The sequence below is a fragment of the Balaenoptera ricei genome, chromosome 17 (assembly GCF_028023285.1).
Source record: "Balaenoptera ricei isolate mBalRic1 chromosome 17, mBalRic1.hap2, whole genome shotgun sequence".
Lineage (NCBI taxonomy): Eukaryota > Metazoa > Chordata > Mammalia > Artiodactyla > Balaenopteridae > Balaenoptera > Balaenoptera ricei.
In genome coordinates, this window is record NC_082655.1 from 644,128 (window position 1) to 658,937 (window position 14,810).

The 14,810-nt window shown below is 56.8% G+C and overlaps 2 protein-coding genes across 2 annotated transcripts; both read right to left on the reverse strand.

Annotated features, from left to right (window-relative positions):
• Positions 1-5,533: 5,533 nt before the first annotated feature.
• On the reverse strand, positions 5,534-9,724 carry GPAA1 (glycosylphosphatidylinositol anchor attachment 1). The gene is made up of 12 exons (XM_059901672.1): positions 8,901-9,724; positions 8,462-8,641; positions 8,265-8,376; positions 7,830-7,977; positions 7,648-7,749; positions 7,365-7,561; positions 7,096-7,292; positions 6,846-6,999; positions 6,586-6,681; positions 6,254-6,444; positions 6,002-6,172; positions 5,534-5,852 (listed from the first exon to the last, which is right to left on the reverse strand). Exons 1-12 carry the CDS (start codon positions 8,972-8,974, stop codon positions 5,609-5,611), a joined length of 1,866 nt encoding a protein of 621 aa, XP_059757655.1. The 5' UTR covers positions 8,975-9,724; the 3' UTR covers positions 5,534-5,608.
• Positions 9,725-10,277: 553 nt separating this feature from the next.
• EXOSC4 (exosome component 4) lies at positions 10,278-12,221 on the reverse strand. The gene is made up of 3 exons (XM_059901673.1): positions 12,002-12,221; positions 10,800-11,006; positions 10,278-10,679 (listed from the first exon to the last, which is right to left on the reverse strand). The coding sequence occupies exons 1-3, from the start codon at positions 12,170-12,172 to the stop codon at positions 10,320-10,322; spliced, it is 738 nt and encodes a 245-aa protein (XP_059757656.1). The 5' UTR covers positions 12,173-12,221; the 3' UTR covers positions 10,278-10,319.
• Between the last annotated feature and the right edge of the window lie 2,589 nt (positions 12,222-14,810).

Consider the following 14,810-nt stretch of genomic DNA (forward strand, 5'->3'; position numbering starts at 1 on the left):
CCAACTCATTATTTGAGATCAGTATTACCCTGACACTAAAACTAGACAAAATATCATAAGAAAGAAAGCTACAGGCCAATATCCTATATGAATATAGATACAAAAATCCTCAACAAAATATTAGCAAACTCAACCCAATGCTTGAAAAATGCAGTACATCTTTTTCCCGGTGGGATTTCTCTCAGTAATGTAAAGATAAATCAATGCAAACATCAATCAATGTATAAAAAAACACTCAATATAACACATAATAGTAATAAAGGGAAAAGGACCACATTTTATCATTACAATAGACACAGAAAAAGCTTTTGAAAAAAAAATCCAACACATTTTCGTGATAAAAACCTCAAAAAAGCAGGAATACAGGGTAACTTCCTCAACCTGATAAAGGACATCTATGAAAACCTCATGGCTAATATACTCAATGGTGCAAGACTGAAAGCTTTCCTAGTAAGATTAGAAGGAAGAGAAGGATGTTGGTTCTTGCCACTTCTATTCAGCATTATATAGGAGGGTCTATCCAGGGCAATTAGGCAGGAATATGAAATAAAAAGCATCTAAATTTGAAAGGAAGAAATGAAATTATATTTGCAGATAACATGAATTACATACAATTGACCCATGAACAACATGGGTTTGAACTGCGCAGGTCCACTCATACTCAGATTTTTTTGCTAAATACACACTACAGTACTACACCATCTGCAGTTGGTTGAATCTGAAGATTCGGAACTGCAGATACGGAGGGCTGACTGTAGTGTTATAGGTGGATTTTCAACTTTGCAGAGGGTCGGCGCCCCTAACCCCTGCATTGTTCAAGGGTCAACTGTGAAATCCTAAGGAACACACAAACTATTGATATTAGAGGTAATGGATGAGTTCATCAAGTTTGATTGAAGATCAATATACAGAAATCAGTTGTGTTTCTATACACCAGCAATGAACAAACTGAAAATGAAATTAAGAAACTAATTATATTTACAATAGCATCAAAAAATTAAATACTTAGGGGACTTCCCTGGTGGCGCAGTGGTTAAGAATCCGCCTGCCAATGCAGGGGACATGGGTTCGATCCCTGGTCTGGGAAGATCCCACACGCTGCGGAGCAACTAAGCCCGCAAGCCACAACTACTGTTTCACAGCTGACCCTTGAACAACGCAGGGGTTAGGGGCGCCCGACCCTCTGCAAAGTTGAAAATCCACCTATAACTCTACAGTCAGCCCTCTGTATCTGCAGTTCCGCGTGCTGCAACTACTGAACCCCGTGCGCCTAGAGCCCGTGCTCCACAACAAGAGAAGCCACCGCAATGAGCAGCCCACGCACCACAACAAAGAGTAGTCCCCGCTCGCTACAACTAGAGAAAGCCTGCGTGCAGCAACGAAGACCCAATGCAGCCAAAAATAAATTAAAAGAAAAAATTAAATACTTAAGAATAAATTTAACAACCTTTGTACACTGAAAATTATAAAACATTACTGAAAGAAATTAAAGAAGACCTAAATAAATGTAAGGACATCCTGTGTTCACAGGTTGGAAGTCTTAATATTGCTCACATGTTAATACTTCCCATACTGAGTAGAGTGATGAAATCTTGCACCCGCCCCTCTGTCTTGCCTGGGACACAAATGATCCCTTTGTCCAGTATATCCTGCCCATTAGTCACTTAGTAGCCATCTGGGTCATCAGATCAACTGCGGAGGCATCACAGTGTCTAAGTGACCCTTTTATTTTATTTATTTGTTTTTTCACATCTTTATTGGAGTATAATTGCTTTACAATGTTGTGTCAGTTTCTGCTGTATAACAAAGTAAATCAGCTATACACACACATATATCCCCATATCCCTTCCCCCTTGCGTCACCCTCCCACACTCCCTATCCCACCCCTCTAGGTGGTCACACAGCACGGAGCTGATCTCCCTGTGCAATGCGGCTGCTTCCCACTAGCTAGCTGTTTTACATTTAGTGACCCTTATTTTACTTAAGAATGGCTTCAGAGTGCAAGAGTAGGGATGCTTGTGATTCAGGTACACCAAAGAGAAGCCTTTAAGTGAAGTGAAGTGCTTCCTTTAAGCGAAAAGGTGAAAGTCCTCAACTTAATAAGGAAAGGAAAAAAATTGTATGCTGAGGTTGCTAAGATCTATGCTAGGAACCAATCTTCTATCCGTGAAACTGTGAAGGAAAAAGAAATTCGTGCTAGTTTTGCTGGTGCACCTCAAAAACTGCAAAAGTTATGGCCGCAGTGCATGATAAGAATTTGGTTAAAATGGAAAAAGCATTAAGTTTGTGGGTGGAAGACACGAACAGATAGGATTCAGTACTATCCAGGGTTTCAGGCATCCCCTGGGAGTCTTGGAACACAAGCCCTGAAGGTAAGGGGTACTACTGTACTGCATGAATCCATTCATTTGAAAGTCCAGATTCGGCAAATCTATAGCGGCAGAAAGTAGGTTAACGGTGCCAGGGGCTGGAAGGGGAGGGGGAAGTGGGGTACAGGGTTCCTTCTGGGGGGCAATAAAAATGTTCTGAAGAACAAGGCAGGAGTTGGCCAGGCAGGCCTTGGAGACCAAGGTAAGGAAGCTTGATTTTATCCTGGAGGCGATAGGCATCTCCTGAAGAGAGACAAGGTGGACCGCAGGGCCAGGATTGGGTGAGGGCACCAGGGGAGGAGATGCACGCGGGGTGGGAGGTGTTCAGGTTGGGAAGAGATGACTTAAAGGTGACCATGGCACAGCCAGGAGGCGGAGGTGACAGGACGTGGCCTCAGGGCAGAGGTCTAGAGGAAAGACAGGATCTGAGGGCAGGCATGAGGGCAGCTGGAGCCTGCAGGGGCGGCTCACAGAGAAAGGCCCCCAGGGCAGCCCTGGAGCCCCACCTTGAAGCCCGAGGTGGCATGGGGTGACTTGGCAAAGGGTCTGAGAGAAGCACAGAGGAAACCTGGGACAGCCAGCCAATTGCAGGAGGACGTCTGCAGAGGGTCGGGTCGTGAGGAAGCTGCTGGGTGTCCTGAGGTGGGTCCTGCCTGGCTCAGGACCTCCCCAGTCTTGCACCCTAAACTCCCGGGCCCTCACCCCATACCATAAGACAGGAGTCCCTGTGGAAGCCAAAAGGTCTGCTCCCTGGACTTCCTTCTGGACCTCCAGAAGGGCTCCCTCTGATTCTTTCCTTCTTTCATTCAAGAAATACGTATGAATATTCCACCACGTCCCTGGCTCTGTGCTGGAAAAGAGGCAGGAAGAAAGACAAAGCCTGTGCCATAGAGCTGCTCTTCTGGGGCATGGGAGGCAAGCGACCAAGGAATGAGCACTTACTACCAACACAATAGACACACACACTTCTAGATGCACCCGGTTGCTCACCGCCTGAGAGCCCCATGTGAGCTGGGCTCAGCAATAGTCCCTCTTGCATGAACTAGACTGAGGTGTCAGAAAACTCCAATAACAACGACTTAAGGACAGTAGAAGTTTGTTTCTTTCTTGCAAATGAAGCCCAGTTTAGCAACCCTGGGCGACGGCTAACCCCAGTTTAGCAAGGGCTTTGGAGGGTCAGGGAGCCCCTCCTCATCTCCACCCCAAGCCTGGGCTGGAGCTCACGTCCCAGACGTGCTTCTGGTTCCACATGGCCCCGGGCAGGAGAGAGAAGTGGCTCAGAGGGCCATCCTCTGTTTGAAGTCTCTGCATGGAATTCACCCTCGAAGCTTCTGCTCAGGTCCTGTGGGCCACAGCCGTCACACGACCACACCAAGCTGCACAGAGTCTGGCAGTGTGCCTGTGCTCATGTCAAAAGTAGGGTGCCATGACTAAGGAGAAGGGACATGGGGGCCAGCAGCAAGCACCCTCAGAGTAAAGCCTGCGGGGCCTTATACTCACCCCCTGTACATCTCATCTGTACCTTTACAGCCTGACGTTTCCTTTCGTTTTAAAATGTATTGCACAAGCGACATCAATGAAAATCAGAGCAGAAATTCCGCTTCCCCGACATATCAGCTTCAAAACTCCCAAGGCTCCCCTCCACCTCTTGTGTGTGGGTAAGCCCAAAACAACTGATGATCGGATAGCTTTTGTCCCCACTTGTATGTTTCATGATGTAAGGTATTTTCATTATTTGCGTTTTAAGTGGCTGCCTAAGTCCAGTTAAAAATGACTGACTGGCGCCAAAGTGCAGGTAAAATGTGTGGAAGGGATTTTGTATTAGACGCCAGTCCACAAAGACAGAGACGACAGGAGACCACAGCAGAGCAGAGACCTCTATGCGCCTTGGAAGATGGGAAGCCACAGGCAGGCGGTGCCTGCCTTATCAGGGGAGGCTTCCGAGAGAGGCCAGTCTGGAGGCACTTCTGGGGGTGCAGGGTGTGGGGCTGCAAGTCCTCCTCTGGCCTCAAAATGCCTAGAAGACAAGCAGACCAAAGACAGGCTGCTAGACACGGTGGGCCTCCAGCACCCTTGCCCCACCCCATCCCTAACACTCTGGACACAGAGCACACGTGCCCTTCAGCAGTAAGAGGCCCCAAAGTGAACCCCTCCAGGTGCTGCCCCCCACTGTGGAGTCAGGGAGCCCCAGCTGTTGAGGGGAGCCCCCCAGGAAGATGAGCCCCACCACAGAGGCGGGCCTGGGCGGGGGCCGGGGGCGAAGCTTCCTGCCTGAGACTTTCCGGCCACCCCGTCCCGGGACGCGGTCCCGAAGGGAGGGAGGCTGGTCCTGAGCTGATGCTCCAGGCACTGCATCTCTGCCTCCCTTCCAGCTCTGAGGCCTGCAGGAGGTGGTACCGGCCTCGCTGCCCTGTGGGGCGCTGGCAGGGCCACCTTGGCCCTCCCGTGAGGTCTCTTAGCCACATGTGGCCGTGGCATCACCAGAGGGCTACACTTTGCTTTTCTCCCCTCCCAAATGGACACTGGACACCCCAGTCCCTTTCAGGGGTCTTGGTACAACCAGTGACCTCTCTGTGTACCAGCCCATCAGTGACCCCCCCAACCCCCGGGGCTCAGGTGGTCCCTGTTCCGTGGCCTGTCTGCTCTGGGTGGTGCTGGGTGGGCACCCGGCCTGGGCTGGTTTGGCACCCAGGAAGCCGGGCCGGGGGCTCCTCCTGCTCCATCCCAAGCCCACACAAGGTTCTGGCCTTGGCTGGGGCGCCATTCTCCTCCTCTGGAGGGAGCCAGCTCCAGCTCCTTCGCCCTCTCAGCTCCAGCGCTGAAGACCGTGCTGTGTGGTCTCTGGGTGTCTCAGCTCCTGTCAGGCCCCCAGCCCTGCCTGTTGCGTCTCCTCTCGCACAGCGCTGGACCACGACGCGCAGAGACCTCCGAGGCTGGGCGAGCGCACCTGGGGCTGCGGCCAGGCCTGCCTGTGCCACTTCCACACCCCGAGCATCCATCCAAGGACCTCTTCCCAAGGCTGATGCAGCTGCGGCCCTCCCTCCTGCCATCAGGAAGTGGACCAGAAGGGGCTGAGCAGGGTGTCTAACCCTGCAGGCAGAGCCTCTTGCTACAGGCCCCGGGGCCCCACATACACAGCAGACAATGTGACCAGGAGCCCGAAGGGCAGCTAAACAGAACTGTTTATTTCCCAGGAAAGAAAGAACGTGGGACGTGTGGGGGATTCCCACCTGCCTTCATCACTTCCAGAAGAGCACATTCCAGAAGAGCAGCCAGCAGGGGTAGAGGCCCAGCGCCAGCAGCGGGAAGAGCAGGGCACCGTAGGTGTGGTGTTCCAGCACGCCCTGAGCCAGCGCGGCCAGGAAGAGCCGCCAGCCCTCGGCCGCGGAAAGCGGTGCCTCCTGCAGCTGCTGCCACAGGAACAGGCCGCCCAGGAGTGTGGCTGCTGGGCTTGTCAGCACCAGCAGGGCAGCACACAGCGGCCTGGGTGGAGAAGCAAGGTCAAGGGGGCCTCTGAGGTGGGGGAGGAGGAGGACTGACGCGTGAGGGGGAGTCTGTGGCGAGGGGCAGAGGCCCTGGACGGGGTGGGCACGCCACGGCGGGCTCTGTGGTGGGGACTGACCAGAACATACCGGGGCCCGGAGGGCTTGGTGAGTGCAGCGCCGGGCACCATGGTGGCAGCCAGCAGAAAGCCCAGGGAGAAGTTGGTGAGGGTGATGCAGGCCAGCTGTAGTGCCAGGTAGATCAGGGCCACCAGCTTCAGCGCCATCCAGCTCCTGTCCGGGGCCTGTGTGCTCGCCACCCTGCAAGGCAAGGGGCTCAGGGGCAGCCGCCTGCGTGTCCAGGGTGCACCCTGCCCGTGCCCATCCCGCCCAGCTCCTCACCCGTGGGCGCCGTGTGGAAGGGCCAGGCCGGCTGCATAGACGGCCAGCAGCGTCAGCACCGCGGCCTCCGCCTCGGCCACGGGGAAGTGCTGGGCAGCCACGCGATGACCCAGCACTGGGAGGGCGTAGAGGGCCAGGCCCACAGCCTGGGCGATCAGCAAGGGAGCCACGAGCGAGGCCAGCCCCACGCGCTGCAGGGCACACGGGCACTTGGAGACAGATCCCGGGCCAGGGGCGTCCCAGGGATCCTCACCATCCCTCCACCAGCTGAGACTGAGCGGCAGCAGTAACCACCACCCGGGGCCCCAACAGCAGGAGGGGGGGCCCATCACCTGTGTTGCAGGGAGGGGAGGACTGGACCCAGAGGTCCCCCCAGCCTGCTCAGGACCCACTCCAGCCTCATGCAGCTGCATCCACAGTTCCAGAGCGTGGCTGAGTCAAGGACCCTGACAAGGGGTGTGATGGGCTCTGCCCAGTGGGGGACCCAGGGCTCACTCCCACTCCCCCGCCCCGAGGTTGGAGAGCTCTCCCCAGCCTAGAGTGGGGGGGACCTGAGGCTGGCCACAAACGGACAGCGGGCAGCAGAGGATATCTTGAGACCGAGGACCAGGAGCAAAAAGCCGGCGGCAGGCATGTAGAGGCCGATGGAGACGAAGCGGGAGAGCGCAGGGAGCAGGTAGAAGAAGAAGGACTGGTGCAGGCGCTCCAGGAGGTGGTTGAGTTTGCGGAACATGCCCTCCAGAGCCCTGCCGGGCGTGGGCTGGGGTCACGGCTGGCCAGACACCCCCAGGCACCCACAACCCCGCCCCGAGTATGCAAAGGGGAGACCAGAAGACACTTACTTGCCTACTGCCACCAGGTCATACTTATACTGGCGGAAGCTATTGATGCCACGGAGTGTTAGGGCTTCCACGCGGTAGCGCAGGAAGAGGCCGTGGGCGCCGTGGGGGTGGCCAGAGGCCTGCTGCAGAACCATGAGCAGCAGCGTTTGCACACCCTGCAGCGGCCCGTCCACTGACGGCCAGTCCTGGGCCTGCAGCTTAGAGAGGTTGAGACAAGGTCAGACAAACCCTGCACACAGGCCCCGTGCTCCCCAGGCAGGTGGCCCTACCTTGCCCTGCAGCGTGCACAGGAGCCCCCCTTTCTGGCAGAAGGTCTGGAAGAGGTTGAGCAGGTCCAGGTTGGGCAGCTGTCCGTTGAGTCCCTCCACAGCCACGTCGAGGCTAGTGACCACATCACTGCTCAGCTCCAGGGCCACGGCTGCCTGGATGGCCCCAGCCCGGCCCTGCAGAGGGGATGACTGCATACCTGTAGAAGCAGGTGAATGAGCTGCCAATACGGGGCTGGTGAGGACAGTGGCCCTGTGGGGGCCAGGGCAGGGCAAGAACACCCACCAGTGACATTGACGTCGTGGTAGGCTTCAAGCCAAGCCTCAGAGCCCAGAAGGTCGTGTTCTGTCACCAAGAAGATGATGTCTTTGGCCCAGTAAATCTGCCCTAAAGACCAAAAGCAGGGTCAGCAAAGCCTGAGGCGGTGGCCAAACCCTCCCTTGCCAGCAGTAGCCCCTGAGCCTCACCCCGGAAGTGGGCAGCAAGTGCCAGCATCAGCCCCACAGCCTGGCTGTTGGTAGACTCAGGGCCACAGGGCACGGTGAGCACCAGGGACTCAGTGCTGGCAGCGCGCGGTGCCCGAAGGATGCCGTACACGTTGATGCCCGACACCATCTGCATGCGGTATTGGGGAAGCCTCAGCACGGCCCCACTCTAGATGGCTGAAACCCCTCGCTTTCAGCCCTAGAACGCCCACCAGTGACTTCTCTGGCCCCAAGACACCCCCCGCCCCCAATGAGCTTCCTGGCCCCAAGGCACCCCCCGCCCCCAATGAGCTTCCTGGCCCCAAGACACCCCCCGCCCCCAATGAGCTTCCTGGCCCCAAGGCCACCCCCTTAAAGTGCTTTTTGGTCGCAGGCACACCCCCCTCCCACCCTCCTAACCCCCCCACCCCCCAGTACATAGCGCTCGTGAGTCTCATCTGGAAAGGGCAGTTTCCGGGAGAAACTCTGTGTGTAGACCTCCAGCCCCACTGACCGCATCGTCCGCTCCAGCCAAGCTACTGGCAGAGCCCTGGAAACACAAAAAGAGCTTCTGAGCGGAGCTCTCTGGCCTTGACTGGCATTGCTTCCCCCATACCCACGGCTCTGTCGCTCACCCCGACTTCCTGCGGTGGGCAGCGAAGTCCCGGGCAAAGCTTCGGGCACGGTCTCCGCCCGCAAACTGCTCCTCCACCATGGTGGAGCCCATGGCGTTCTCCGACATGTAAGTGCGCTGGGTCAGCGGCGGGAAAGCCAGCGCCAGGAACCAGGCGATGCCCGCCACGTAGCTCAGCACGCTGCGGGGAGAGGGACGGAGGGACCACCAGAGCGTTAGCGGGCCGTGGCACCCCGGCCCGCAGCCTCTACCTCTGCACTAGGGGTGGAGGAGGCATGTCTGCGGGCGGATTCTGGGACCTGGACCCAGAGTCCCGGTACCTGGGACGCCGGACGGGAGAGCTGAGCCCCAGGCCTGAGGCCCCGAGTGATGCCGGAGGAGACCGGCACGCGCTGCCGGAGGGGGGGCCCCCTTCCCCGCCCCCCGGGCCCCGCCCTCACCAGAGCGGCGCGTTGAGGCGCAGCACGAGGCGGGCAAGCGCGCGCCGGCGCACCGGGTCCGACAGGAGGCCCATCCCAGGGCCGGGCGGCTCCGGGACCGCGCTCCCGCTGTCAGGTACGGCCGCCGGCCAGGCACGCCTCTCCTGTCAGACCCGGGGCTGCACGCCGGCCCCCACTTCCGGTCCCGACAGCCCTCACGCCGCTGCGCCTGCGCCGTCCCCCTAGTCACCCCGCACCGCCGCCGCGCATGCCCAGAGCAGAGCCGCTGTGGAGGGAGCGGGACCCGGGTCTGGGTTTCCCCGCCTGCGGAGGGCGTCCTCCAGGCAGGCCGCCGGCACTGTGCAACGCCGGAGGGCAATGAAGACGACGGGCCGCTGGAGAAAGCTCGGCTCGAAGGGGAATCAGAGTAGGGCAGGTGGGAGGAAATCCGGAAGCGGCGACCAGAGCATAGACGCCGGAAGATTCCCGAAGGTGCTGCCACTGGCAGTGACAGGTGTGAATGCCGTGGTGGGAAGTGAGGGGGCTTCCGTGGGCTGAGAGACCAAGGCATTGGCGGACCCTTTCCTATGGGTGTCGGTCACCAAAAACAGCCGAGTGGAATCACAGCGTGTGCCCAGAACCGAGGTCATTGGGGTCAGATGACCACAGGGAGGAAGGTGCGTGATACTACTGGCCAAAGGGGTGTCAAAGGAGCTGGGGTGTGTTAAGTAGAAAGTGGGGCGCACCCCTGTCCAGGCCAGGAGGTGCCTGGGATATTGGAGGAGAAGCAGCCCCTGGGTAGGCTGCAGGGGCTCGGGCAGGTCTGAGGGCAGGAGGTGGGAGAAGGGGAGTCTGAAGAGGGAGGGGCAGTGGTGGGGCAGCAGGCAGTGTCTGTGTCTGACTGAGAAAGGATCAGAGCTGAGAAGACTCCAGGCTAGATCATGTGTCTGTTGTACTTTTGGAGCCCAAGGTAAGTAGCAGGACAGGCCCAGGGGATTCCTCGGGGGAAAGAGAGCATTCAGTCTAAGCCATAATCCAGAGGATGTGGGATATGGGCCCTTACATCACCACGGGGGATACCACAGCCAGCTGAGTTCTCCCTCAGCACTTGTGCTCAGGGCCCTGGATGTGCCGGGGTGAGAATGACAGACTCCACGGTCTCAGGGCTTGGCTCGTTACACCAGGCCATGTCTCACTGCTCAGCTGCCTTGATCCCTTCCTGGCCCAAGCTGCTCTCCTCACCCAGGGACATCCCCTCCTTCTTCAGGCTTTGACTCCTGAGGCTGCAAGGGGTACGCAGTTCATGTGTGGGGGAGCATCCTTAGTCACCCCTGGAGCCAGCACCAGGCCAGGCTCTGAGGGCATGCAAGTGCTGCGGGGAGAGATCAAAGTACAGTGGAGTGTGCGTGGGTTTTATTCTGGCTCTGGGTGGCCATGTGCTCAGTCCCCCAGCAAGATAGAGGCCTCTTGGACGTGCTGCCGGACCACACGGTCCAGTAGGGTATGTACGTCTCGGGCAGCGTGGGCAGCAGCCTCTAGCACCTGCTCCAGGTGGTCCTCGTGCAGCCTGGCATCCATCTCAAGCAGTGCAATCTGGCCTGAGGACGGTAGCAGGGCCAGGGCCAGCTGGGGGCCACCAGCTGCTTCCTCCACGTGGCTGAGGTCTGCCAGGGCTGTTCCATCCACAAAGCCAGCTGAGCAGGCACACACAAAGTCCCGCATGGGAATCCCTGCATCCAACACTGCCAGCGTGGCTGCATTCACGCAAGCCGCGTAGGTCCCACCATCTGCCTGCAGCACCTGCAGGGACCCCCCCAAGTGGCATCAGTCCATTAGGCTGCTGACCCCATCCCCACCCCCACCCCCCACACACCCTCCTCCTCTCTCCCCTCCCTGGGTTGAGGGCTGCTGTCTGTTCACCTGCACATAGATATCAATCTGGGAGCGTGGATGCAGCTGCGTAAGGACGGCTGCCTCGAAGGTTTGACGCAGCTGCAGGCCCATCTCGCAGGATTTACGGTCCCCATGTGGCCGCCGCTTGCGCTCGCCTGTGCTGAAGGTCGCAGAACTGTACTGACAGTTCACCAGGGCCCTGTCAGGCAGGGCTCGTGCCCGGGAGCCCCGGATCTGGGGGAGGGTTGGGGGAGGACACGTGAGCCAGGCCCACTCCTCCCAGCTCACACTACCCACCCCTTCCTCTGGCTCTTGCCCTGAGCCTTGGCCTCCCTCCCTCCCCTCCCTCTATCTGCAGCGTCTCAACAAGCAACTACTTTACCTCCAAAACATAGCCTGGGGGAGGGCCACCCAAGCTACCATCACCTCTGGATCTCATCTCTCTCCTAACAGGCCTCCCTGTTTCCATCCTTGACTCATCTTCTCCCAACCCACTCTCTGTTTGTATCAGAGTCTGTTTACAAATATCAAGTCTGATTCTGCCTTCTCTAGGCAATACATATACTACTTACCTTTAAAGGCTTCCCACCACGTATGAGACCAAAATCCTAAATCTTTTCCCTGTTCTACAAATTCCTCAATCTCATTTGGAAATACTCCCCATCCTCCCCACCATCAGCCTTTCTGATCTGCAGGCGTGTCATGCTTACTCTTCCTCCCCTTCGGCCTTACGCCTCCAGCGCTGGGGTGGCAATATACCCAGGCGGCTTTATTTACAGTTCCTGTCCTCACGGAGTTTGTTCCAGTGGGGAGACAAACGGTGAGAAATAAGTTAAACTGATGTCTGAGGAGGCGGGTGCAGAAAAGCAGGGAAGTGTGTGGATGTAGGGGAGGGAATCTGACAGGTGAGTAAGGTGATCTGGGAAAGTGTCACCGGAGGGTGACGTCGGAGTAGAGCTGAGTGGTGAGGGAGCGAGGGGGAGCGCACCTGGCGGGTTTAGGAATAGCAAAGAGGAGTGGAGGGTGCAGGGGACAGTGGCCGATGAGAAAGGCAGGGACCATCGTGCATCACGCTGTTAGGACTCTGGCCGCGGCCCCACACGGAGGCGCGCGCCGGCCTCACCTCCCGAGCCTCTGCTCAGCCTGGCGGCCCCGCGCACCCCGCAGTTGCCGCCGCCGGATTTCTCTGCCCGCCCCAGAGGAAGCCCGGCTCGCGCGCGCCCACTCGCCTCGTGAGGCCCGTAGACCACCGCTAGCGCCTTGGTGTTGCCCTGCTCGATGTAGGCCGAGCCGTCGGCCTGCGCGAATACACCCATCCGCGCCTGGATCTTACGCAGCTCCCCGGCGCGCCGCCCGTCCACCCGGTAGCCCTGGTCCGAAAGGAGCTCCAGCCCCGCCATGCCGCCCGGCCGCTAGCCCCGTTTCCGCTCTCTGGAGAACTACAGTTCCCGGCGGTCCGGATGCCCCACTTCCGACCTCCGGGGTCTTACGGTTTCCGGAGCGCCGCCTCCCATTTCCGGTGCCGGAGAACTACGGTTCTCCCAGGGTTCCCGGCGGCGCCACTTTCCGCACTTCCGGTCCGCGGGGAGGTGGGGCTGCGGCCGTTTGGGATGACTGTCCCGCGGCTGCCAGGGTTGGAGACCCGCTGGGCGTGGAATCCCTATGTCGTTTCCCCCCGGGTTTGTCGTGGGGGCGGTTCCCACGACCTTCGGGGCCTACCCGCCCTGCGTCGCCCTGGTCGCCGCCGGCGCGCGCCTTCTCCCGGACCCAGGGTCCTGGGCCTCCCACTGCGCCCGCGACCCGCCGGCCCTGCCGCGCCTCCGCCTCTCCCTCTCCATCTGCGGCCGAGCCCCGCTCGGACTCCGCGCATCCGGTGCGCCTCTGCTTCTCTTTGACGCCAGGCGTCTTCCTCGAGGTTCGCGGGTGAGAGCCGCGACTGCTAGAATGATAGCATCGTTTTGTCTGACGGCTTCTGTTCTTCCGCGCTCGTAAATGCATTCGTTTTCCCAAGCTGAGACACATTCTCTGTTCTCTTGTTTTTTACCGTTTAGTTTTAACAATTGTCCATTAAAAAAAAAAACACCACATAGTTTATACTGTACATACACGTGGTTGTATTTTTTAGAGCAGTTTTAATTTCCTTCACTCCGTACGACCCCACGCCCCCCAGCATCTGCCGTAGCTTAAATACTGGTTTTATGTTTTTCTCCACACTCACATAATTACATACAAGTCACAACAAATGTGCAGTTGTACAGATATATAGGGGCTGTTGGAACTCTGGTTATTTTTTTTAATGGTATTTCATACACACTTTTCTGTTTCTCACTAAAAAATATGTAGTGAAATCTGTCCAGATAATCCTGTGGAACTCTATTAATTTTTTGCTTGATACTCATGGGGTGGATGTACCAGAATTTACCCATCTACTGCCCCACTGTGGGCAGTGGGTGTGTGTCCAGGGGCTTGGGAGATGGAACCCCAGGGTAGGGACTAACTGGGTGAAGGCTGTAAGTGTGGGTTACATTTTCCCTCCTTTCCCACCAAGAAAAAGTGTTACAGTTTTTACATAATCCTTGCCAACCTGCAGAGTGTTATTGACATGCTGTAATCACTCTTGCATTTCTTTGCCTGATGTATTCCAACATCTTGTGTCGGTCAAGTCCCCTGGAACTGTTGAGGGGTCTACAGAAGGGAGAAATGAGATGCTTTTCTCCCTAGCTGCCTCCTGTTTCCAGGTACCTCTGTTTCTCGGTGGTCAAGGTTACCATCAGGGAGTTCATCCCCCTCGCCACTGCTCCCCACTCCCACCAGCTGCATTATTCAGCCCCTCTGCAGTGCTTAGGAAGCCAGATTGCATTCTTCAGATTTGAACGTGGAAGGATGAACCAGCAGGGTTACAACACTCACCAAGAGGAGGTGACATTCACAGGGGCCTAGGAAAGGGCACAGGCCTGTGTCCCAGCACCGCCTGCACGTAGTGTCTTTCAGGTCCTCTCATGCTCCCCCATTACATCCAGCTCCCACATGCAATAAAATGGGCCTCCTTTTTCCATTTGAGAGTGAAGAGATCCTCACCCTTTCCAGAAGGGAATTGTATGGGATTGTGTGTCTGTCTGTCTCTTGATGCATGGCCTTAGTGCCTTCAAATAACAAAAAATAAATATATTATTGAGGTAGGAGGTAGATGGGCCCCTGGGCTGAGCAGCTGGAATTTGTCAAGCTGAGTAAATTGGAGTTTGTCTTCCCCTGACATTTTCAAGGAAAAAGTTAATGGCAGGAGCAGAGAGGAGTTGAGCTCTGCTGGAGTAAAGAGACAAGATGACCACATCTATCATTCTTGAGGTCCAGGAGACCTCCCCAACTGCCCATGCACAGAAAGGCTCTTCAGGGGTCAGAAAGGGAGGGGGCACTATCCCATAATAGGTGCTGTCAATCTCCCAGAGACCCTCATGCTGGAATCCATCTTGGCTAAAAGATGCACGCATATGTTGGGGAGGGCCCTGGTCCAATCAGTTGTGGGAAATGAAGCAAGATGGTTGGCCAGAGGAAAGAAAGACCCGGAAAAACCGCCCCTATAGAAATGATTTAACTGCCTCTTTGGTGCGCTCCTCATTAGGGAGGACACCCACACATCTTCTTCCCTGGATGTGTAACTTTGCTTTGCTTCTCTCTTAAATAAACTGCTTCTCTGTGCACTCTCCCACATGTGCTGTGCTTCTAATAAACTCTGTGTCTGTTTTATAGCCTTTGTCTATTTGTTTATTTATTTATTTGGCTGCGTTGGGTCTTTGTTGCTGCGTGCTAGCGTTCTCTAGTTGTGGCTACTCTTTTTTGTGGTGTGCGGGCTTCTCACTGCGGTGGCTTCTCTTGCTAAGGAGCATGGGCTCTAGGCGCGTGGGCTCAGTCGTTGTGGCACATGGGCTCTAGAGCACAGGCTCAGTAGCTGTTGCTCCGCGGCATGTGGGATCTTCCTGGACCAGGGATTGAATCTGTGTCCCGTGCATTGGCAGGTGGATTCTTTTTTTTAATTTATTT